Here is a 23,153-nt window from a genome sequence, read left to right as displayed (position 1 = left end):
TTCTGGGGCGACTGTGGGTCTAAATAACACGTGGCAAGGTTCAAATTGAGTTGCAGAGACCACAGACTGTCTCATGTTTTTGTCTCTTCTCTCCTCTTGAAGAGCAGTATAGTGCTTCTGGTGCTGCAAAATACAATAACACGGCCTGGCTTAACCCCATATTGTCTTGCAATCATCCTTAGTATTTGATTTGACTTGATACTGCTTTTTTCGCTCTTTCTTTTTCTCTCATTCTTTATCTTTCCCTAGACTAATCCAATAAGGTGAAAAGACTATGAAAAAGAACATGTGACTGTAATACTGCTAATAGTCTCTTTATCGAATCTCATCTTTGTCAGTGAATTTAATGGGTGTAATGGGCTGTAATAATACGTCCTATGCCTCTGCCTCCCCTGCACCCCTCCTCTTGCCTTTTCTTTCTTTTATCTTTCGCTCTTTTTCTGGCATGGTGTCTGTGATGTTCCTTTGTATAATTTGACTCATCAAGTCCTAAATGTATGTCAGATCCAAAGATGAGTTTGACTGTAAGATGAGGAATGAAAGATGATTGTACTCGATGTTCTCTAATAGTTTGTGTCAGGACGTTAAAATGCTTGTCTTGGTCATGACGTCCAAGTCATGTTCATTTATCCACTTTCCACATGTGTTTTCAGCAGATTTTTCTGTTTGTAGGATTTTGGGATCGAGGCTTTTACCACGAGAAGCAAGATTTGCGCAGCTTCCTGGGTACCAAATACACTAAAGTTCCCATGATGCACAGATCAGGTAAGTCCCAACAGTCATTTATTATCGGAATACACAGCTAAGACATCCAAACTACCAAATATCTGTTTTCCCAGGTGTATATCGTCACTACAAGGACATGGAGAACATGGTACAGGTGTTGGAACTGGGGCTGTGGGAAGGGAAGGCCAGCATGGTGCTGCTTTTGCCCTTCCATGTGGAGCTTTTGGCTCGGCTGGACCGTCTGCTGACCCTGGATCAGGTGGAGAAGTGGTTGGGGAAACTAAACTCCACAAGTATGGCATTATCCCTCCCGAGAGCCAAGATGAGCAGCACGGTCAATCTACAGGTAATAGTCTAAATATTGTACGTATCACTTCCTACACGGTTGTTATGAGTGTGTGAAATGCAATTTCAAAACATTACGTTATAGATAAATATTCTTAACATACAATGTAGATAAGACTCATTTAGAAAGCTAATGGAAGATATCCAGATATGACATTAGCATAATGAGAACGAACCATAGGTCATAGATTATTCTCATTCAGAGAGAAAGCTATTTTCCTGTTAATGGAAATTGTGTTTGCACTGAAATTGCAGTCAGGGTTTGGAATGTAGTTTTATGTGTCTTAGAACACTGAGCTATGGTTTTTATTCTTTAAAACATTCCTCAGTTGTGCGTTTAAGTGCTTCCATTGCCTTCTTGTGCTGCTCTCTTTTTGAACACTAGCAGGTTGAGCATGTTGCTTTGTTCATTTTTACAGGGATAACAAAATTTTGTCTTTTGATGAAAATATCTGGTTCTCTTACTTTCTTTCTTGGGGTTGCTTGGTGGAGAAATTTTCACAGTTCCTATAATTATTGATGGAAGTGCCCACTTTTTGACGTTTACACCTTTAAAATTTTACATTTTGTACATTTTAAAGTTACATTCATCAATCTGGTGCACTTTGAGATTTCAGATTTAAGGGTTCCAGTGTTCAAATTGAACACAACTTTATGCCACAGTAGAAAAATTACAATACTACAATTTCTACACTTGCAAGAGATAAACCCTATTTTGACTGAAACTGCAGTTGAGCTTTCATTTTGGCGAAAAACAGTTTATCAATTACATTACATTACTATTTTTACTGTATTTTTGATCAAATAAATGCTGCCTTCGTGAGCGTTAGAGCCTTCTTTCAAAAACATAAAAAAAAAAAATCTGTGTATATACTACAAAAATGTTAGTGTTTTATTTATGAAGGCCTTTAAAGTTGTTGATGGTCATGTTGTGCAATACAGACGTCAACAGAACCACCCCAACCCCTCTACCACCAAAAGCCATCCTATAATAGGGTTGTCAAAAGTACCAACTTCAGTACCAAGTCGTTACTGAAATTTAAATAATGTGACGATACCAGTATTTCCCCCTAGCTTATTGAGCGGATTCTTAAACACCTCTGATTGGCCATTGTGTTCACTTGCTCAACTGATATGTCTGTGATTGGCTACAACAATGGCTAAATAGACATCTTTTGACTATCTTCATTGAGCGCTTACACAGATACACAAGGGAGTGTTTAAAAGCAGTGTCTATCAGCGGATCCTTCTAATCGGGATCTGCTGATAGACGCCTGCTTTCAAATGCTCCCGTGTGTATCTGTGTAAGCGTTCAGTGAAGAGCGTCATTGATGTCTATTTACAAAGTTTATGAAGCGTTGATCATTGTAGCCAATCACAGACCTATATGTTGAGCGCGTGAACACAATCAGAGGTGTTTAAGAATTGCTTAACAGCGCTCAAAATGCTAGGGGGAAATGCTGGTATCGTCACATTTTTTAAATTTCAGTACCGACTTGGTACAGAAGCCGGTAATTTTGACAACCCTATCCTATAATTGTCTGTCTGTGATCCCTCTAAGTGTTTTCCATACAGACTAATGACTCTTCTGGCATCCAAAAAAATTCATGCTCCATCAAGACTTGGGCAAAGGCATAGAGTAGTGGTCCAGAGCCCCTCAGAGAGCTGCCATGCTGGGTTAGAAGCTCAGCAAGAGTCTCTCCAGCAGCTCGGCCATAGGAAGCAGCCTGGACTCAGACAGCAGAGAGTGACAGAGTTTTAGAATAGCACAGATGGTTCTGCCTGCACTGCTGAACAGATTTGGATTTGGACGACAGAGAGTGACAGTGACTGTGGCGGGCTTGTTTAGGCTGTTGAGTTCAGTAGATGAATCCGTGTCTGGTATGATTGGCTCGTGTGGTAAGCACATTTGGATTCTTTGGTTTCTTGCAGTGGGTGGATATGTCAAGTACGCCTTCGTAGTGCTCTTCTTGTGGATCGTGGAGGTGAAGTGTTTTGGAGCTTGATGAATGATTTTGTGACATCTGCTGGCTCTCCTTCTCTCTCCACCCTCGCCTCAGTCTTCTCTCCTTCCTCGTCTCTTTCCTGTCTCCCTGCCTGTTCTTCTTATTCGACTTTTCTCTCTCCAGCTACCTCTCCGTCCTCCCTCTCTCAGCATCTGACCTCAGCTCATCTATCTCTTGCCCAGAGTCCACTGGATCCTCCCACTCGTCCTTTGTCTCCCTTTCTTTATTCATCGCTTCATCCACCACCTCAATCTTTGTGTCTGCCCTCTCATTCTCTCTCATTTCTAGCTGGTCAGAGTCCCTGCCGCTCATCTTTTATCTCAGCCCTTTTCTTCTCTCACACTCTTTCTTTTCTCTCTTTTTACCTCCTTCATATTCACCTGCACCTCTTTCTGCATTCTTCATTTCTTACACTTTTTCTGTCCCCTCATGTCTGGGAAGTATTTCGCTCTTTATTTTTTATTTAGTGGATTGGACTCAACTGTGACCTGCTTGACCTCTTCTGTGGTCAAAACTACTCTTTCTTTCTCTCTCTATTTTTTTATGGATGCACTGAAAACTCACATATATGTGTTTGTGTATTTCGTCATTTTGGTTCATTATTGTGTTTTTTGTTATTTTAATATATATTATGACCTATTATGCCCCCTTTCACAAGATGTAATATAAGTCTCTGGTGTCCCCAGAATGTGTCTGTGAAGTTTCAACTCAAAATACCCCACATATCATTTATTATAGCTTGTCAAATTTGCCCCTATTTGGGTGTGAGCAAAAACATGCAATTTTTGTGTGCCCCTTTAAATTCAAATGAGCTGCTGCTCCCGGCCCGCTTTCCAAAAGAGGGCGGAGCTTTAACAGCTCGCGCTTTGGTTGCTCAACAACAACAAAGCTGGAGAATCTCACGCAGCCAAAATTACAATTGTCAGTAATGGTGTTCAGCCTTACATTGTTCAAACCGGAGTCGGACACTGATGGAGAAACTCAGGAAGAAGTTACAACTTTTAGAATGCATCTGGACGTTTCTGAATAGTTAATGGATAAATTTATGTAGTTGCTGTGGAGTTGACTCAACTCATTGACTAGCATGTACCGTCATGTTAATCTTTTTTGCAAATCCAGTGTTAAATTGACCCTCGTTTGTGCAGCAGTCCGGTGTAAAATGATGGCATGGCAACAACACTCTACTACAACAACTCATACTCTTCTCTAAAGCAGCCCAACATGGCTTCGCCCCCTTTGTTGCGTGTTCCCAGGGGCAGGGTTTATGTAAATTTTGGGGTTTGTGATGTCACCAACCCGGGAAAAAGCTTGTTGTAGTCCCTACCAGCCATTTGTTGTAGTTCTTAAAAAGCGATTTCTGTAAAAGAAAATATCTCCCTTTGCATTGAACTTTTAGCGTCGTAACTTTGCAGATTTGTTTATGCTCAAACAGCAACATTACACACTAACTAAAGTTAAAAAAGTGAAATCATGATCAAGGACCCCTTTAAATATATTATATATTATATATTTTTATTTATTTTATAACAAGTCTGTCCAGTCTTTAGAAAGCAGAATGAAAAACATATTCCTATAAATTTGGTGAATGTAAATATAAAAAACTCATTAAGTTAAACATATTTCATTAATATCTTAGGTGCATAAGTTAACTTTGACAGCCCTAAAATTACATTTAAAAAATCTCTTTTTTTTCTCTATTTTTTGCTGACCCCCTTGCAGTCCCTTGTGGCCCCCAGGGGTCCCCAGAGCCTATTTTGAAAACCCCTGCTGTAGGGTCACTGTCCCAGGGTAATGCTGCAGGCAGATGACAAACTGTCTAAACCACAAGGTTGATTTTATCCTCATGGTAGACAGCAGATGTCACAGCAAATGTGTCAAGAGGAGTCCAGTGGCAGAAAAGGGTAGGAATGTAGAAAAGTAGAGGTTAAAAGAGACAGAGGGAGTAGAAAAAAGGTACAACAAAAATGACAGTTGTTGAACTAGACAGGTCAAACGGGGCACAACTGTTCCCAGGGCGCACAGAGAAGTGAACGGACGCTGTAGGGTGGGACAGCATTTTGTTAAAGTCTTGTAATGCCGGGTGAGAAATATAAGCACCCCACATGCCATGTCCGCATACGCAGCTCTGCTTGGAAGAACAAGATTTTGACATTAACATGAGCGGTAAGGATGCCCAAGAGAGACCTAGAAGCTTTGCTTTAAAAGAAACCCACCGACAGCTGAGACATGACTTCCTTTTTTGGACTTGCTGTGTTCACATAAGTGATGCCCCAGCGTGCGGAAAGAGGCCGAAAAGTCCTGCATCGGGTGCATGACATGAATAGAGCTGTATTACTTCTCTGACAAGCTCTCCTGCTGCTCCCTCGCTCTCCACATCGTTCTGCTCTCTGTCTTTCTCTGCTCTTTCATGCTCTTGTCTGGCTTTTTCTTTTTTCTGCCACACACACACTCTCTCTTGTAGTATCTGAAGAAATATCACCGTAGGTCAGAGACACTTGATTCCTCCGCTTTTATATGGGCAGTGACAGAAGAGGCGCGCTGAGTGTTGCTTCCCTCTCCCTCTCTGATAGGGTCGAAGTGAGCAAACACAGCCTCCATCTCGAGGCGTTAATAGCGTTTCCACTTTTTATCTATCATCTCGCCTCAGAGCCTCAGCCTCCAACATGGCCGCCAGACGCTCTGTCACTCTCAAGTCGCTCTAACGCTCTCGCATAGACATCTTCGCTCTCAGGAGGAGCTGCCATTATCCTGATTTCCAATCCTTGCGCTTGCGTATGCACTAATGTAGCCGTGCTGCGTGGCTACGGGGGCCCGGCTCGGGGCAGGATGACCCAAATTGGACTGACGTGCAGCTGGAGAGGTGAGTGGTTGCGAGGGAGGTGGAATGGGGTTGAGTGCTAGAGAGAGAGAAAGAGACTGGGAAAGGGCAGGAGAATGGACGAGCCGGATAAAAATATCCGCTCTGGTGGTGAGGCAGCGGGGCCAGAGCTCATGAGCTGTTAGTGCCAGGCGATAGCGGCTAACAAGAGATTGAGTCTGGACTCCATAACGAGCACGAGGGGTCGAGGGGTCACCGTCTGCCTGATGCCTGGCAAACACACACAGCCAGACACACTGACCTTAAGAGTCTGACGCAGGGATACACAGAAAACACTCACACACACACTTACTATGCCAAGGCCTGTGGATGCCAGTGTGGCTGTAATTGGATTGCACAGTTCTGTGTGTGTGCCAGAGAGACAGAGGGAGTCAAGCTAACATACACACACTCATTGATGAGGTCATGAAGTGGATGTGGTGTGTATGCCAGGACTTGGGAAAAGCCTGTTGTGTTTAGACAAGTGTTTTAGAGCGCAGTATAAAATGCTAATTCACAGTCGTACAAATATTGACTTATCCTGTTTATTATGTATAAAACTGTATATATAATATATTGAAGTTGTATGGCCTTGTAAAAACCTTTTGTCACACTTGCCAATAGCAAATGAATTTCTATTATTGTTTGTCATACTTGCCAGCAATGAAACTGTATTCTATTAATTCCATTAATGATTCTTTTAGTGCTTCTCAGGAAGGAATATTTGGAAATAAAGACTCGCAGTTCTTTTTATATGATCCTTATCAGTCTGTTGCCAAATTATGAGATTATTTCAGAAGTCACAGACAAAAAATAAATTGTATTACTTTAAAAGACTTTATAATGAGGCACAAAAGTGGCATGCTAATAATTTGCCCTAACTTTTGGCCTATAGTAAATAAAAATATTCATACTCATTCATTAATTTAATTATTTTTATTAAATGATCCCTGACGTCATTGAATCATTGATTTATAATTCACCCAAAAATGAAATTTCTGTTCAGTTACTCATCCTCATGTTGTTCCGAACCCATTAAAACTGTAAAAAAAAAAAAAAAAAAAAAACTCTTCAAGAAACTGTTCATCTTCATGAAACATTTTTAATGAAGATAGTGGTTTAATCAAAGTCTTAATCAAAGAGACATGATCGCTTTTTCAGATGATTAACAGATTTGATTTAGGCTTTTATTCACATATAAACATTGATTAAGGCGCATACATGGAGCACATCAAAGTATCTCTCAGGTTTTATTCAAATATTTTAATTTGTGTTTTGAAGATGAATGAAAGCCTTATGCCTAAATAACATGAGGGTAATTAATGACATAATTTGCTATTTTTAGGGTGAAATAACCCCCTCAAGTCACTGTTTGCAGAATACCACAAAATAAATTTAGTCCTACAAAACTGTGAATTTTCTCTCATAACAGCTATTTCTTTTAGCAGACTCCTGATGGCCTCTTGTCTCCATGTGTCACCCTGGCATTATGCCTCTTTTTTTTATCTAAAGTGGAAGGCTCCCCCTAGGGGAGGGGTTTTGTAACTGCTTCGACTGATTCACAAGTGTTTTTTGATTCACTATACAACCTACTCATAAGAGTCATTCATTTGGAAATTGGCTTGCGCTGCACTGTTGATTTTAGTTGAGGCTCATTGGTCCCCCTGAGTAGTAGTGCAGAAAATATTGATGTATAGAGTGTTTAGCATTTTATACGAAAACGTTTTGAAAATCAGTTGCTCCAAATTATTATTTTTTCAACCAATTTGAAACCAGAATCTCTTCTTGTTTTCCCAACCATTTGTAATTTAACATATGCATTTCATGTGTTAACACAGCTGTTTTGAACCAGCAGGGGTTTTTTCCCACTAATTTCTTGTGATTTTTTTTCCAGGAAGCGTATAAACGGCGTGAATGCTTTGTGGCAGAATGTGATGCAAAGGATAAACAAAAAGAAGAATATTGGGGGAAAGAGAGTGAAGAGGAGAGAGAAAGAATGTAAATTAGACATAAGATAGTGATAAAGAACTCTGACACTGAATAATGCCCAAGACATATTCTGAAAGCTGAACTGACTGGCGTGATGCTGCAAGGCTGAATAAAACAGTTGCTTGGAGTTGCTGAAGGCTCTGTGTGCCACTGGTGAGGCCATCTCCACCACTTAAGTTCCCATGCACCATCATGTTGTATAGAAAATAGAACATGGAGCCGACTCCAGGGCTGTTTCTTCTTGTGCGTTATTCATGAGCTGTATGTTTTTGTAGTTGTGTTTATTGATGTAGGCGCTTGAATTATGCTACGGCATAATGCTGGAGAGTAAGGATTGGCTACTTTTGGAAAACTTTGGCTTGAGAAAGAAACAGACAGGAAGAGAGAGTGAGAAGAGAAGTACATAGAGACGCTCCATTTCCACCCAATGAGCAGCATTAGAGCTGAACCATGTTTACACAGCCCTCCTCCTCGCTCCATCTCACTCTCTCGCTTTTTCCTCCATCTGCCCATCACATTTACTGCATTAGTAGGGAGTCTGTGTGCCACATTACTACATGATATTCATTAGCCTCCTTTCATCTGTTTCCAGTGCTGAAACTACTGTACTCATCTGCAGAGCCATCACTCAATCCCGCTGCCTCCTGGGCACGTCTCCTCTCCGTAAACGTGTCATTAATTCATTTGGGGGCTTACTGCACCTAGGGAGGGTTTACCTTTTCCTCCTCCGGGGCGTCCTATGAGCTGCGTTGGATTTTGTAGGAGTGAGGCCAAGCTTCACTAGGCTCAAATGACTCAAAGCTAAGCTGTGTGGCATCTTGGAGATCTGGGCTAAGTGAATATGCGAAATGAGCGTTTTTCGACCGTTAGACCCCGGGGGGCTTCTCGGGTGAACCCTTGCACAACGACGGCTCATGCTGAATATTTAAATGCTGATTGTTTTGTGAAAATGAAGTGACCTCAGCATATCCGCACATCTCGAGAGGTGCCGCCATCCCAAGGAGAAAGAGCGAGGCAAAGAAAGAGGCATGCTATTTATAGAGGCTGTCACAATGCAGGCTGGGAGATGTCTGCTAATGTTGCATGTGACCGTAATTGCCGGAGACAGCGTTGTCGTAGTAACACGCAGTGCCATGTCACCGCTGTGGCAACAAGCTGCTTCAGGTCAAGACTGTGCGGCCCAGGAGCGGATCTGCATCTATAGTGCCGGAAAACATCAAAGTTACAACGGGGAAAGCTGGAGAGGTGCAAGGAAAAACCCTTTGAGACACACAGAGAATTAATTAAGGGGCAGTAAATGTGCCCGATGCAGTGTCAGCCTGTATAGCAAGGACATACAGCCATGAGAGAGGGTGAGAAAGCCTCAGGAGACAGAGAGGAAAGACTGTCACTCTCTGGAACATAAATACATGCTTAGATACAAGCCTGGACGTTCGGATCAGAGCGGGAAAAAGACAGGGAGCGCATGAGAGCAGGCGAGAGAGGAATTAAACAAGCGGTGGAGGGTCAGATGAGGAATGAGGATGCCACAGAGGTGGCTGAGCGGCCGACAGGATGAGGCAGTGATGAAGTGATGGAGGAAAGAGGTTTGAGAAGGAGAATAATGGATGAGGACAATAGAAGTGCATTAGTGCAGGTGTGTGCAGAGACTGTTGAGAGAGAGAGAGAACCGCAGAGGGTCGAACAGCGTTAGTGAGGTGACAGCCTCCTCCACCTCTCTCCCTCATTATCAACCTCTCTGTCCATCTTTCTCTCATTTTCCACCTTTTTTCCACTTTAACAACCCCTGTGCCAGCATCAGGGCTCTGTGCCCATTCAGAATTGAATTGAGAATGTCTTTTAATTGCTGAATTTGAATTGAAGTAGCGAACAGGATGCAAAAATACTTCAAAGTCCCTTTCGGAGAAAAGTCAGTTCACTCGGTGGCCATATTTGCTATGCCTCTGGGCAGATATTTCCGGCGTGTAAGACCAACTCCTATCTACAATACTTGAATGGGGAAATAGCAAAATCTCAAAAACTTGTGCCAAACTCACATTTAAATAACATATTTCAAATAAGCAATAAAACCTTGACATGAACTGTCCCATAAATGTAGCTTCTTATGCTCAAATAGCATAAAAAAGCACATTTTTGAAGTTGGTCCATTGGAATGGGAAAAAACGGATAGACTCAAGACGTGAACACATCTTGACGTGAAGACATCTGTCTAGTGCGTGTTTACATAGAAAAACATGGCAACACAGTGGATTACAAAAACGGCTTGTTTGCAAATGGCCCCTTTTTCTGCCATATTGTGAGTTGCACTTTCTCCCATTCATACACTCTAAAAAATGTTGGGTTAAAAATGGACAAACCCAGCGGTTTGGTTAAATGTCTGCCCAACCAGCTGGGAGGTTTTATTTAACTCAACTATTGATTAAAAATTACTTGCTTAAACTGAACTCAAAATGTGTTGGAAATTAACATTTATTAATATGTTTAATGAATAATACACATTTATTAAATTGCTTATTAATAAATGTTCGCCTTATGATTATTATTGTTTCCTCTAGCAATTATGTGTCTGATTTTTAATTTCTAACCTATTGGGTTCATTTTAAGCCAGCCATATAGTCATTTTTAAACAAGAGTTAAGTTAAATAAAACTGCCCAGCACGTTGGGCAAACATTTAACCCAACTGCTGGGTTAAAACAACCCAATCACTGAGTTTTATAATTTTCTGAGTGCAGTAATATGAGTGAACTGTTATGGCGTATATATATATATATATATATATATATATATACTATATAAGAGTGTATATATATACTATATAGTATATATATATATATATATATATATACTCTTTGATTGCAATTCAAGTTTGAATGTAAGGAAGTAGAAATCTAAGAAATTCATACAACTGTAATTTTTAAAGTCCCCCTGAAATCAAAATTTAAGTTTTTTAGCTTTTAGTATGAATATGTTAGCCTTAAGGTTATGAATAAGCTGGTGTGTTCCAAAACAATGACAAAATTCGCATTTAGGAGATATAAGCATTCAAAACATACAGTCTCTCACTTCCGCTAAAATGGATCACGGATTTTCATGACATCACATCGCACTTCAGCTTCTCATCAAATCTTCTGTCCAATCAAATGCTCTCTAGAATCTGAAGTCCCGCCCCCTCCTACACTATCAACAGACACTGAAGCTGCGTCTGAAATCGGTCATTTGTTCACACATGGTGAATGGCACATAGTGCACTATATAGAGAATAGCGAAGGATTCAGACAGTGTAAATATGCTTTCCATTGACACGAATGAAGTTCGTTTTCGCGTTAAGTGTCACGTGAACCGCCGCAGCGCGAGCACAGTCTGCTCTGGCTTAGGGACACGAGAACACAGAGCGGATCATATCCGCGGACCGCGACTCAGCTACGACCACGAAAGGTATCAGACCCATTTAGATTCTGTACAGAATGCTGTATTTTAAAGTGATATAGAGGAGATTAGTAGGATAAACAGTTAGAGATTAGAAGGAACAGAGGTTTTACTGAGTTTAATGGCTCTGGTCGATCTTTGATGTAAACGAAACGCTATTGGCTATTTTAAAAAAGGGGCGGGGCTGTTCGATATGTCCTGCCCTGTCTTCCTGTTTCAGTTTCAAGCAATTCACTGGGCCTTTAAATAGAAAAGAAAAGTTGACAAAGCCTTGTTTGAATAGTTTTATATTTTTTTAGGCCTTTAAATAGATCTAGAGAAGTATATATATTTCATCATATTTAATAAATTACCTTCTGCAGACCAGGGTGGAAGGACACTTCTTTTCCCAGAATGCAAAAAAATGTGTTGCTTTTATTTGAATTGCCATTCTGCCAATCTGATTCAAATTCGATTTCAGCTTCCTGTCAGGTGAGGTCTGTTCAATTAGAATTCCAATTCATTCATTGATTTGGAGCCAAATCTTTTATTCTGAATTTAGCGCAAAGCTAACTAGCACACCAACTCAGCCGTTCCCATCATTTTTGCAACAAGATAGAGTGTGCATGCACTCTGCTTTAATTACAATAGTCATTTAGGCAAGAGTGCTTAATCATTCAGTTAAAGCACTTGCCATTCGGTCTCAGCTTTCACAAACAAGTTGGGTGTCTCTCAATCTTCCCACAGCAGTTCACTTATTATCTCCTCTTCCTCATTCCACCATCTCTCTCTCTTTCTCTCCCCATGCGGGTAACTGTCGTTTATCCAGGATCTCATCCAGGGGGAATATAAACTACCTGTCAGCGAGCATCTTTCTGCCAAATTCATATCTGAAAGGAAAACAAAAGCGGGCTGAGGTCAGAGAGATCTTTTTTAAATTATTCATAAGCAGCTCTCCCTCGGCCACCGTCTTCAGCTCCTGTCGCATGCTTTGTACCGCCTGCACTGCCAACAAGGGCATCTGTCATGCCTTTAAAATAAAGGGGAGACAATGAAGAGGGGAAACAACCGGATTTTTGAAACATTATTGATTTACAGTGACACTCTTTATGTTTTGCTTTCATTTGTCCTTTCTACCTGTCTGAAGAGGACCGCTGTTTTTTTCTTCTTCTATTTTTTCTTTCTATTTCCACCATTGGGAGACATAAAGAGCCATGAATGTTTAATTTTTCAAGGTCTCTTTTGGCTCATATTTGTGCTTTTATTTTACATAGTCTCCATAATTGATTCGCACCATCATTTGGAGCAGAGGAGGATTTTGGGGTCTAGTGTTCTCCTGCCTTCTGAATCTGTGATCATTTAATATGAAAATACATTAAATACTCTCTGTTTTCTTGCACTTTCCCCCCACACTTTTTTCTTTTTCCCTTCTTGCTCTCACTCAGAAGCAGCTGGCCACATTGGGCCTGGTAAATGCATGGCACGAGACGTCAGCTGATTTCTCCGCCGCATCAAGCATGGGACGGGGGAAGCTCCACTTGGGAGCCGTGCTGCACTGGACGTCCCTTGAACTGGCCCCTGAGTCTGGCAGCATCGACGGTATGCATGAGGATGAGGAAGTGGAGAAGCCAAAAATCTTTTATGCGGATCATTCCTTCATTATACTAGTTAGGGACAACAGCACTGGTGCATTGCTCATGATAGGTGCTCTGGACCACACTGACGGCCCTGCAATTCACGACGAGCTGTAGAGCCAAAATACTTCACCCTCTGGCACTGACAGTCAGCTAAAGAGCCAAAATGGCTGACCTACAGGTATTGACAATAAACTGACCCACTTATCCACTGCAAAGCCACTGTCTTTCATCTGTTGTTTTTGTGTTACGCTTTAGTTGTTTTACAGATATGAAAGAGCTTAGGATAGGATGTAATTAAACTGATGTGTAGGCCAGCACGGAATCTGCGCCCACAGAATTATTCCTCAGGTTTCGATAGAATTCGAATGTCTTTTATTCACGTCCTATTCAACTAGTATTTTTGTTTATTAAATATTAGGGTTTATTTGAAAAAGCTTTCAGCAGCTGTCATGAGTGAAAGTCACAGATCTGTTAGAAGAGAGTCGCACAACAGGTTAGAGATTTTTAATTGATCAGAATCTAGATTTTAATTGTTCATGCTAATTTCTGTATATTTTTATAACCCTTGCTTTCATCTAGCATTCACTTATACTTATAATACTGTTAAATATATATTTTTAATTAGATCTCTTAATGAATTATACTTTCAATAATACTTTTAATTATTAGTAATTGCCTAAATGGATGGCTAAACATTTAAAATTTAATTGTTTTTTTTTTTTGTTTGTTTTTAATTTTTGCATAAATTTGATTTAAGTTGAAATTTCTTTTTATCAGTTATCAGCTATAACGTTAAAATAATTATGTGCTTATCAGTATCGGTCAAAATATCGTGCATTCCTAGTTTGCAGCTGCACAAACTGAAAGTTTATAAAATGCATTTTATAATGCAGTTTTTAATATTATTATGCAATTGTTTTAATATGTAGTCAAGGCTTTATTCAAGCTATCAAACAAAAAAAAAAGACAGACTTGATACTGAAACATCAACTATAAACAAAGTATTTTCTAGCCTATTTTGTGTGTGTCCGTCAACGATGATGTTTGATTAAATTTGAATTTAAGGATGCTGTATGTGTCCAGTGTGTGACTCCCTTTACACCAGATTCGTGTTTCACTTGATGTTTATTTCTGCAGTGTCACATTAGGTAGCCCTACCCAGTGAAATCTCACTGGTCCAAAATCCGGTTCCAATCAGTGTGAAGATTCTGTGTGGGCCTAATGATCTAGTTACATTTGAAATACCCTGTGTGAAGTTCTTGTGGTCAGTTTGTGCACTAGTACAGTACATGCGTTTCTATGTCTGCAAGTCATTCACAGCAGAGACACTGACTGACAGCAACACTCACAGTGATAGACGTGCACCACGATGAGATCGTCAGTGAGAAGCTCTGAAACCAGTGTGGTGGGTGTCAACTACACTCATATCGACACACTGACACAACTCATTCCCTACTGTTACTGTAAGGAAACCCACCATGGTGACAGCCGAGTGAACACATGCTGATGCTGAGATACTGGAAAAGACACACCACAGACTCTTACACTGCAACGCAAAATGACTCCAACCACTGTCGACATGTAAACACTTCTATATCTAACAGTGATGTGTTTTTAAGTTTAGATTTTATTTAGGGCCAGGTAATATGACCAAAAGCTTATTTCAATTCAAGATAACTATATACACTCAAAACATAGCCGTTTGGCTGAACATGATTCAATCATGGATAGTGGTTCCACGTGATTTAAATGAGTAAAACCCAATAGAATCAACCATGCACAACTAACTAAAATCAATGGTGTTCATTTGACTTGAATGAATGGTTTTAGTTTAACTTAAATTAATGGTTTTCATTTAAATCAAATCCTTTCATTCAAATAATCCTACAATGAATGCTTCTTGTTTAGTTCTGTGATTTACATAACAAACTAAATATAACTTTTCTTTACACATGTGATGTTCAGTGTTGGCAGTCCAGTAGTGATACTGGTTTCATTCAGAATACTACCATAGTGGTTGCTTTATTATTAAAGGTGGGGTAAGTAGTTTTTCAAAAACATTGTTTGGAAGTTAGTCGGGCAGACACCAACAATAAATGTGTAACCAATCAGCATTAGGGGCGTATGATGGTTGAGGAGACAGAACAAACAGAAGATTTGAAAAAAAAAAAAAATGCAGAAAGAGAGAATGAGACACAATACAAAAGAGCTTAAAAGAATATCACTGGAATGAAGGTTTATGACTGGGCAAGTGATTTAGGACCCGCGTTAATATTAGAAAATCTTCCTAACGCTGGAGAGAGCTAAGCGGGAAGGCCTGAAAACAGATGCTTTGATTCCGCTTCACATGTGAGTAACACTGGGTTTGAGTGTCATTGATTGTCTGGAGCTGCTGTGCTGTTGGCGACTAACAACGAACACTTGTTTGTATTTACTCTTGTGTACTGTACGTTCATTTTTTGTGCTTCCTTGTCGTTTGTTCATTATCTGCGGTTTATTTTTCATGAAACATTTTGTTGCGCTTCAGCTGTGATAAACAGACATCCACTCGTATTGTGTGTGTAACAGTGGCCAGATAGTGAGAGTTGTGCAGGTAAACCACTGCACACTGACGATCGCTAGAGAATGAGGTGTTTAGCGTCATTGTTAGTGCACTCGCTCCGCCTGCCAGTAGTGATCGGGCCGGGGAGTTTGAGACCCACTCTGAGCACAGTGGTTAGGATTGGAGGGCGAGTTTTGGAGGAGGAGCAATGAAGAGAGGGGTGGGTTTGTTTGGGTTGATTTCAAATATCAACAATGTCCAACAGTGTTTTTGAAAAACTACTTACCCGACCTTTAAAGCAATTTGAATTGTTGTTAGCAGGTCCTCAACCCAAGCACAAGCTCAACACTCACCATAACCCCCAAAACCTTAAACCCCAAAACCATAACAGAAATTTTTAAATCCCAACATAGAACATTAAACATTAACAAGTCTCTCCATTTTCTCATCTTGCTAAAAAAAAAATGCATAAAATAACACTTTATTTCAACATTTACTTCAGCCCCGTGCAAAGCATGAGGGGAAGTGAAGGCCCTGTTTGATTGGGTTACTTGATTGAAACATGTTATTTCAAAATGAGAACATCAAGTTAAGTCAAAGAGTAACTGTTTCAAGTCAATTTAGCATGAAGCAATCACATTTGAACCAGAAACCTGATACATTGGTGTTAAATCAAAATTGTTTAAATAAAGTGAACAGTTACAATTCACGATATACAGTAGTTATTTTTAGTATAATAAAATATCATATAATAAATATAATAAAAAGTAGGTCCCACTTTATATTAGGTGGCCTTAAAATGTACTTACATTTAAATTAATCATTTGATACAATGCACTTATTGTGTACATACATGTTTTTACATTGTACTTAAAATACCTGCATGTAATTACATCTGTAATTAAATTTGTAATCACATTTATAATTACACTGTTGACCCATCCCTTAAACCCTAACCCACCCTTAAACCTACCTATACCAAACCTGTCCCTAACCTTACCTGTATGCACCTGAATAGCAGCAAAAGTGTTTTGCAATACCATATGAACACAATAAGTATATTGTACTTATTTTTTTATGTAAGTACATAGTAGTTAAGGCCACCTAATATAAAATGGGACCAAAAAGTATAATAAATTCACATATTGTAATATAAATGACAGCAAAATCTCTAACTATAAACACTTTCTATCGTAACCACGAGGCTCTGACACAAGAAGGTTGCCGTTCTCTCTGCCACATCTTTATATATTATTTTCTCCCACTGTAGCTGACTCATCTTCCTGGACAAACTTACCCAAGCAGATCAAGGACTCCAGAAGAGCATGGGCTAAGCTGGCAGCGCTGCCCCCAGCCCTGGGATCACTCTCCCGGGGAGCCAGATCACTCACCCGGGCTGTTATTGATGGGGTAGGCTTAATGCTAATGGCGCTAATGACTCGAGACTGCCATCAACAACACAGACAGATGATAAACCTTTTAATCTTTTAATGCCTGCCCCAATCAATGGAGGCCACGGCTGTACCACTTCATGCCAGTTAAACGGTGTGACAAATCATGCCATAAATTAAGAATTTACATGTTGATTTTATACCCCAAGACTTTTTATATCTGTTGACTTTTCTTTGCTACTGCTGTGGTAGAAGGGAAAGCTGTGCATGACTGGGGAAAATTGCCTGTATTGTAAAGTAGTGTTCTGTAGAAGTGCTTGTACTGTAATATGGCTTTGGGTTATAGTGCTGCATTCAATATACTGAGTGCACCCAAAAATTGAATAAATAAATAAATAACAAAAACAAGTAAAAATGTAATAGCTTAAGCCAATAAAGCTGTTTGCAAGGCGAGTTTACAAGGCTATAAGGCTTTTAATGTTTCAATGAGCGTATTAATCAGCTTCCATTTTACGCAGTGCTTTATTCATTTAAATTCTCCAGAGTGGAAACCTCTCAAAGAAACATAAAACGAAACAGAATAACTATGTTATAAAAATGGCCAAAGTACTGTATCCTTATCCAACCCCTGTCCAATAATTACATGAGCGACTGGGCCAGAGATATTAAAAGTAGCTGTGATATTGGAACCGTCAGGCCTTTTAAGCATGGACGCTAATTAAGGGCCACTGGAAAAAGTGGGATGTTCGGTGGCACAACGGATTTTTCATCCTCTCAGCGACGGTTCTTTCAGCCAATACCGCACATAAACACAAACTGTTAGTTTCGTCCCTCCACAAATGAATTATTAAGAAATAAAAGAAGTGAGTGGGGGGTGGGGATGGGGGGGGGGGGGGGGGGGGGGGGAAGAATCCCTGCCATTAATCTTGAAAAAAGAGTGTCCCTACACGGCCATGTTTTATTAAAAGCTTTGAGGGCAGTTTTATTTGATTACCTCAGAATGCTTCGGTTCCCCACGCTGGAAACACATTTTAGATGGCTATTATTTTTACAGACTGAGTTTGCGGGTAAAAGGGGGTTATGGAAGGGCATAGATGGATTCTTTTAGATGGAAAAAAGTGTAAATGCATTGTACATTTGTCCACATAAGGAACATCAGATGTTTGTCCCTGTTGGTGATGAACGTGTAATGTCAAAACGTGCGCGCCGCTGCCTGCTGCTACCGCTTCTACAAGGGCCTCGGCGTGCCTGTGAACACTGAACACAATGTGACGATGTTAAAAAATGAGTTACGTAATTATCCCCCACCAGAAGAATGTCATTATTCATTTGCAACTTCTAAAACTTTTAGAGGGACCCAGATGTTGTGTTCTGGCGATGACATAAGGCTCTCATAACCCTCTTGACTTTATAAGCGTGTGTGAGTGAAACAGAACACTGTGAGCATGCCCGTCCGTTTCGATGTACGGTCTTCATATATCATATGCGTTGTGAACATAAAGCATGCTGTGCTGCTGTCAGGGACTCGAGGCCCGAGGCTGCAACGAGGGCGCATTATTTTTGCCCAAGCTCTCATTAGCTTCGCTGATTCATGCTCACATTCTATTCAAGTCAAATTCATACAAATTCATTATATGGCGTTTCTCCCTGCTGAGACCTACTCACCATACACAGAATGCTGCAGTGATTAAGTTAAGGCCAACCCGGATGTTAGCAAAGAAAAGTTCTTTGACCAACAAAATTCTTACACGTTTTGTTTATCATGATAATCTTCACAAATGTATGGCAAGCCGATTTAGCTTAAAATGTTCCCAGGGTTACTCGTCGTAATTGCATTTTTACTAGTAAGAATTACATTAGAGAGCTCTACAATGCAGTAACTAGTAACAATTACAATTAGAGAGCTCTACAATTCAGTTATTGCTAATTACAATTACAGAGCTCTCTAATTCAACACTTACTAGTAACAATTACAATTAGAGAGCGCTACAAATATATTTTTACTAGTCATGTCTCTATTGACTTTTATTCATTTTTAATTACAGAGCTCTACAATTTACTACTAAGCATTCCAATTAGAGAGCTCTACAATTCAGTTCATAGTAACCAGTGTTGGGGTAACGCATTACAAGTAACTTGTTACATAATTAGATTACTTTTTCATGTAACTAGTAAAGTAATGCATTACTTTTTCAATTTACAACAAAATATCTAAGTTACTTTTTCAAATAATCACATTTATTGACTGACAGCTCTCCTGTCCCCATGTTGAGAGAAATGAAGGTTTTGTGTGCGCTGTGTGAACATGATGGTTATTGTAGTTCTAGACTAAATGTGAACATGCATTTACTCATCTCACTTGCACAAAAACATTCAGTATTCCTCAAAATGAATAAAAACAGTGAAATGCAATCTCAGAATTTTATGCAAACATGTAATAACTATATTAAATTACACAAATATACTTTATGTATTTAATCTCAATTTATTAACCAGTGTCTTTGCTGCTGATCTTCAATGATCTAATTCAACCATACTAATAAGCAAAAATTACTTTAGATTAGATTTAGAAATAAGAGTGTTGAACTGAATACTTCTCCTGTATTCTATTTTTCTTTAATCCAGAATGGCAGCACAGCTGAAAGGTTTGTTTGAGCTGCGCCCTCTACTGTACAGGTGTAAATATTCATTTCACTCTTGGTGTGAAAGGGCCTTAACATTTGCCAAAAATATAGCTTTTTTGTTGTTATTGAAAAACAAACAAGCCAGCCCAGCCCAGGTGAGAAACAGTAACACAAAAGTAATGTAACGCATTACTTTTCATAAACAGTAACACAATTAGTTACTTTTTAGGGGGTAACACAATATTGTAATGTATTACTTTTAAAAGTAACTTTCCCCAACACTGCTAATAATGATTGCAATTCAAGAGCTCTCTAATTCAGTTGTTACTAGTAAGAATGCAATTGCAGAGCTCCCTAATTCAATAACAGAGCTCTGCAATTATATGTATCTTAAATGTGTTTTTTACTAGTAACAATTCAATTAGAGAGTTGCATTTTTGCTAGTAATAATTGAATTAGAGAGTTCTCTAATTGGAATTCTTACTAGTAAAAATTCAATTGTAGAGCTCTGTAATTAAAAATGAATGGAAATGGAGACATATGACTATAAGGATTAATTTGTAGAGCTGTCTAATTGGAATTGTTACTAGTAAGAATTGAATTAGAGAGCTATGTAATTGTAATTCTTATTAGTAATAACTGAATTAGAGAGCTCTCTAATCATTATGCTCTGCAATTTAAGTCTTACTGGAAAAATGCAATTAAGACAAGTAAGAACATTTTAAGCTAAAATGGTTTTAAAGTCATATTAAAAAATCTATATATATCATACCTCTACCTCCCATTTATTATTTCAGCCCTATTTTTCCTTTTCACCTCTCAAGAGGATTTTTTTTTTTTTTCAAAGGGTACATTAGCTCATATTTTAATATACTAGAAGACAATCCTGTGAGCAATGCAAAGTTGTTTGCAGTAGCATTACGGTGGGGCATTTTAGGTCCCGGTAGGGAAATTTAGTTTGACTTGCACTCAGATTCTCAGAGGGGCTCTGTCAAGCCACATATCTCAGTAGAGTAGGCATGGGTGAGAGAGAGAGAAATGTTGGGAGTGTGTGTCTATGTGTGTGTCTATGTGTGTGTCTGTGTCTATAATCAAAATGTGAAATGCATTATGGGTGGAGGTGGAGTGTGAGGGACGTTATCAGAGACTGAAAGTGCACCCTCTTCATCCAACGGGTTTAGAGGGTTTAATGTTTAATCTCCCATTTTTAAATAAAAGATTATAGACCTGAGCCATGAACTTCAACTCTCGTTGCTGCCTTTTGTCAAAGTCCTGCTCCACACCATTTTGATGCAGAAAAAGGGGAATGGAAATGGCACCAGGGGATTTGTGTGCCATCTGAGTTGTACTTATACAGAGAGTGAATGGAGGTTCACAGATCCCCCAGGGTCAGGTGGCTTGTACAAATCCTACAGCTTGTCCATTTGTACTCAGAGCCATTTTAAGAGTGGTGAGAGAAGTGATAAAAATGACAAATATTTTGGGTTTTAAAAGATGTGTGGGGCAGTGCTTGAACTTTGATAAATCTACTAAGGCTGTTGTGGGGTTTATTCATATGTCTATACCGCTGCATTCAACCATTGATGATGCCTCTGGATGTTTTCCAGTTCTTTGTGCAAAGGAGTTCAGAGCGTACTGCTGAGTTTTATTAAAAGAGAACCTTAAAATGGCCCTTTTACCTTTTCCTAACTAAACACTAGCTACAAAGAACGTTTTTTATTATCCATATTCTATGTTTCACTGGTTTAATACATCCTTGAGCTGTTCTGCATTCATAAGGCAATACTGTGTCGTCGGTGCTTGAGAAAGAAGATAATCATTTCTCTCTTGAGACAAGGCTATATGTGCCATTGGACTATTATGAGCAAACATAATATATAAACATAATACCATTTCAGTAGCCTAGGTTTTTATTTAACACACATCTGCTGAAGGTCACGATCGCTGTCACTCAAAAGAGGAACACACTTTCTTCTCTCTGACCCACCGTATTTCTTATTCCCAAAAATACAAACATTACCGTGTTTATTTATTTATTTACAGTTGGTGTTTTGTGCCTTCATTTTTTTTTTTTTAATTGCAGAGAACGGGGACATACAGAAGAATAAGCATACATCACATAATCACAACCACAAAAATACAAAGGAAACAAAACAGAAAAAATAAAAATAAAACAAATAGTTTTGTGCCTTCATTTAAAGCTTCAACGGCATAGGACATACGTAATATCCTTGCAGAGAAAGCAATGTCGTGCGCCGTTTCCATGGAGACGCGTCCACAAAGTCCCCACGCGCAGGGTCGTCTGAATGGCGTTTACCGCTTGAAACTTTGGAAAATTTGACTTTACGCACTTTAAGTCATTTGTATAGTTGGAAGACGCTGTCGGAGGCAAATTTCAGAGGTAAGAGAGATATTTTGCTTGCTTTGAAATTTAACTGAGACTGTCGAATTTAGACGGTTATTTTCAAAACAAACGGTTGCTATCTACCTTTAGCACAAACATGGCTTATTTTACTTTATTTACGTACTTGCGTTGATATTTAGTGACGTATTTTGAATATGTTACAGGACAACTAGTGCTTTACACAAGAAAAGACAATTTAACAGCTGATTTGATATGAAATAACCGACATCAGTCTGTAAATGGACACAGCAGAGTGATAGACCTCTCACAGGTCTTTCTCCAGGCTTTTAGATTACATTTAGATCGTTAAAAGCTTATGATTGTGTTCCACAGAGAGCTAGATTCCTGAAGTCTTTTATAATCAGCCTGTTGCCTCCCACAAACTTGGCTTTGTCATTTCATCTGATGCAGTGTCTCACAGATCTATTTTAACTGATTAAACTCACCTGCTGCCTTCCCAGTTTCATCTGATCTGACGGGATCTGCAGCTTTAAATGTTTTCCATTACTCTCAGACTCCCTGTCTTACCTTTCTCTTTTCATCCTTTTTGTATTGCTTCCAAAACTGTCTGCTTTATTACATACAGCACTCAACAAAACTGACAAGTTGGGAACTGAATCAAAGCTTCAATAAAGAAGGAAGGTCTGCTGGTGTTGACAACTAAATGTGGAAATGGAGGGAGAGACATCAGCTTGGAAAAGATAAATAGTTTATGAGCTAGATATTTTTTGCTCTCGCTTCCTGACTGAGGCAGATCCAGCGAGGCAGATTTATCCATATCGTCTGTCTAAGAAGAGCGCAATACTGTGGTGCTTGGAAAGTCGTATCACGTCTGTGCTAAAAGGTTCTTCTCTGTCTCTGATGTTCAAAATGCTTGCTTTCTTCTGCCTCTGTTCTTGTTTTTATTTACTTTGACCAAGAATGGTATGGGGAAATCACAGAGCTCTAGACAGCTGATGAGGCATCATTAGGATGTTGAGCACATTTTGTAATTGAACCTTTCCTGCTGTGAAGTCTATGTGTGCACATTTATTTATTTGTGTGTACTGTACATGCATATATACATACTGTATATATTTGGGAAGGTTACTTTGGTAAATGTAATAGGCTACAGATTACAAGTTACCCTATTTAAAATGTAATAAGTAGTGTAACTATTTCAATTACTTTATTAAAGTAATGTAACTGATTACTTTTTGATTTATTTTCTAAACATTTAAACCAGT

The 23,153-nt window shown here is 39.3% G+C and overlaps 2 protein-coding genes across 5 annotated transcripts in view; both read left to right on the top strand.

The window, feature by feature from the left end:
• The window catches only part of serpinh2 (serine (or cysteine) peptidase inhibitor, clade H, member 2), a 33,459-nt gene extending 16,112 nt beyond the window's left edge, over positions 1-17,347 (top strand). For 2 of the 4 annotated variants that reach the window (XM_051901409.1, XM_051901408.1), the window contains exons 3-5: positions 673-765; positions 840-1,072; positions 12,775-15,155. In XM_051901409.1, the coding sequence (XP_051757369.1) occupies positions 673-765; positions 840-1,072; positions 12,775-13,080 (632 nt within the window). In that variant the 3' untranslated portion in view covers positions 13,081-15,155. Of the gene's footprint in view, positions 1-672; positions 766-839; positions 1,073-12,774; positions 15,156-16,778 lie in introns of those variants that run through there. The other 2 variants (XR_007931041.1, XM_051901410.1) reach the window with 2 other exon arrangements.
• A 4,403-nt stretch (positions 17,348-21,750) lies between these two features.
• The window catches only part of dnah2 (dynein, axonemal, heavy chain 2), a 170,353-nt gene continuing 168,950 nt past the window's right edge, over positions 21,751-23,153 (top strand). Inside the window, exon 1 of the mRNA XM_051898662.1 lies at positions 21,751-21,924. The gene's annotated coding sequence lies outside the window, so the exon portion shown is untranslated. The remainder of the gene's footprint in view (positions 21,925-23,153) is intronic.

The sequence above is a fragment of the Ctenopharyngodon idella genome, chromosome 7 (genome assembly GCF_019924925.1).
Source record: "Ctenopharyngodon idella isolate HZGC_01 chromosome 7, HZGC01, whole genome shotgun sequence".
NCBI lineage: Eukaryota > Metazoa > Chordata > Actinopteri > Cypriniformes > Xenocyprididae > Ctenopharyngodon > Ctenopharyngodon idella.
Note: the sequence above shows the minus strand (reverse complement) of the source record. Positions and strands in the feature narration are given on the sequence as shown.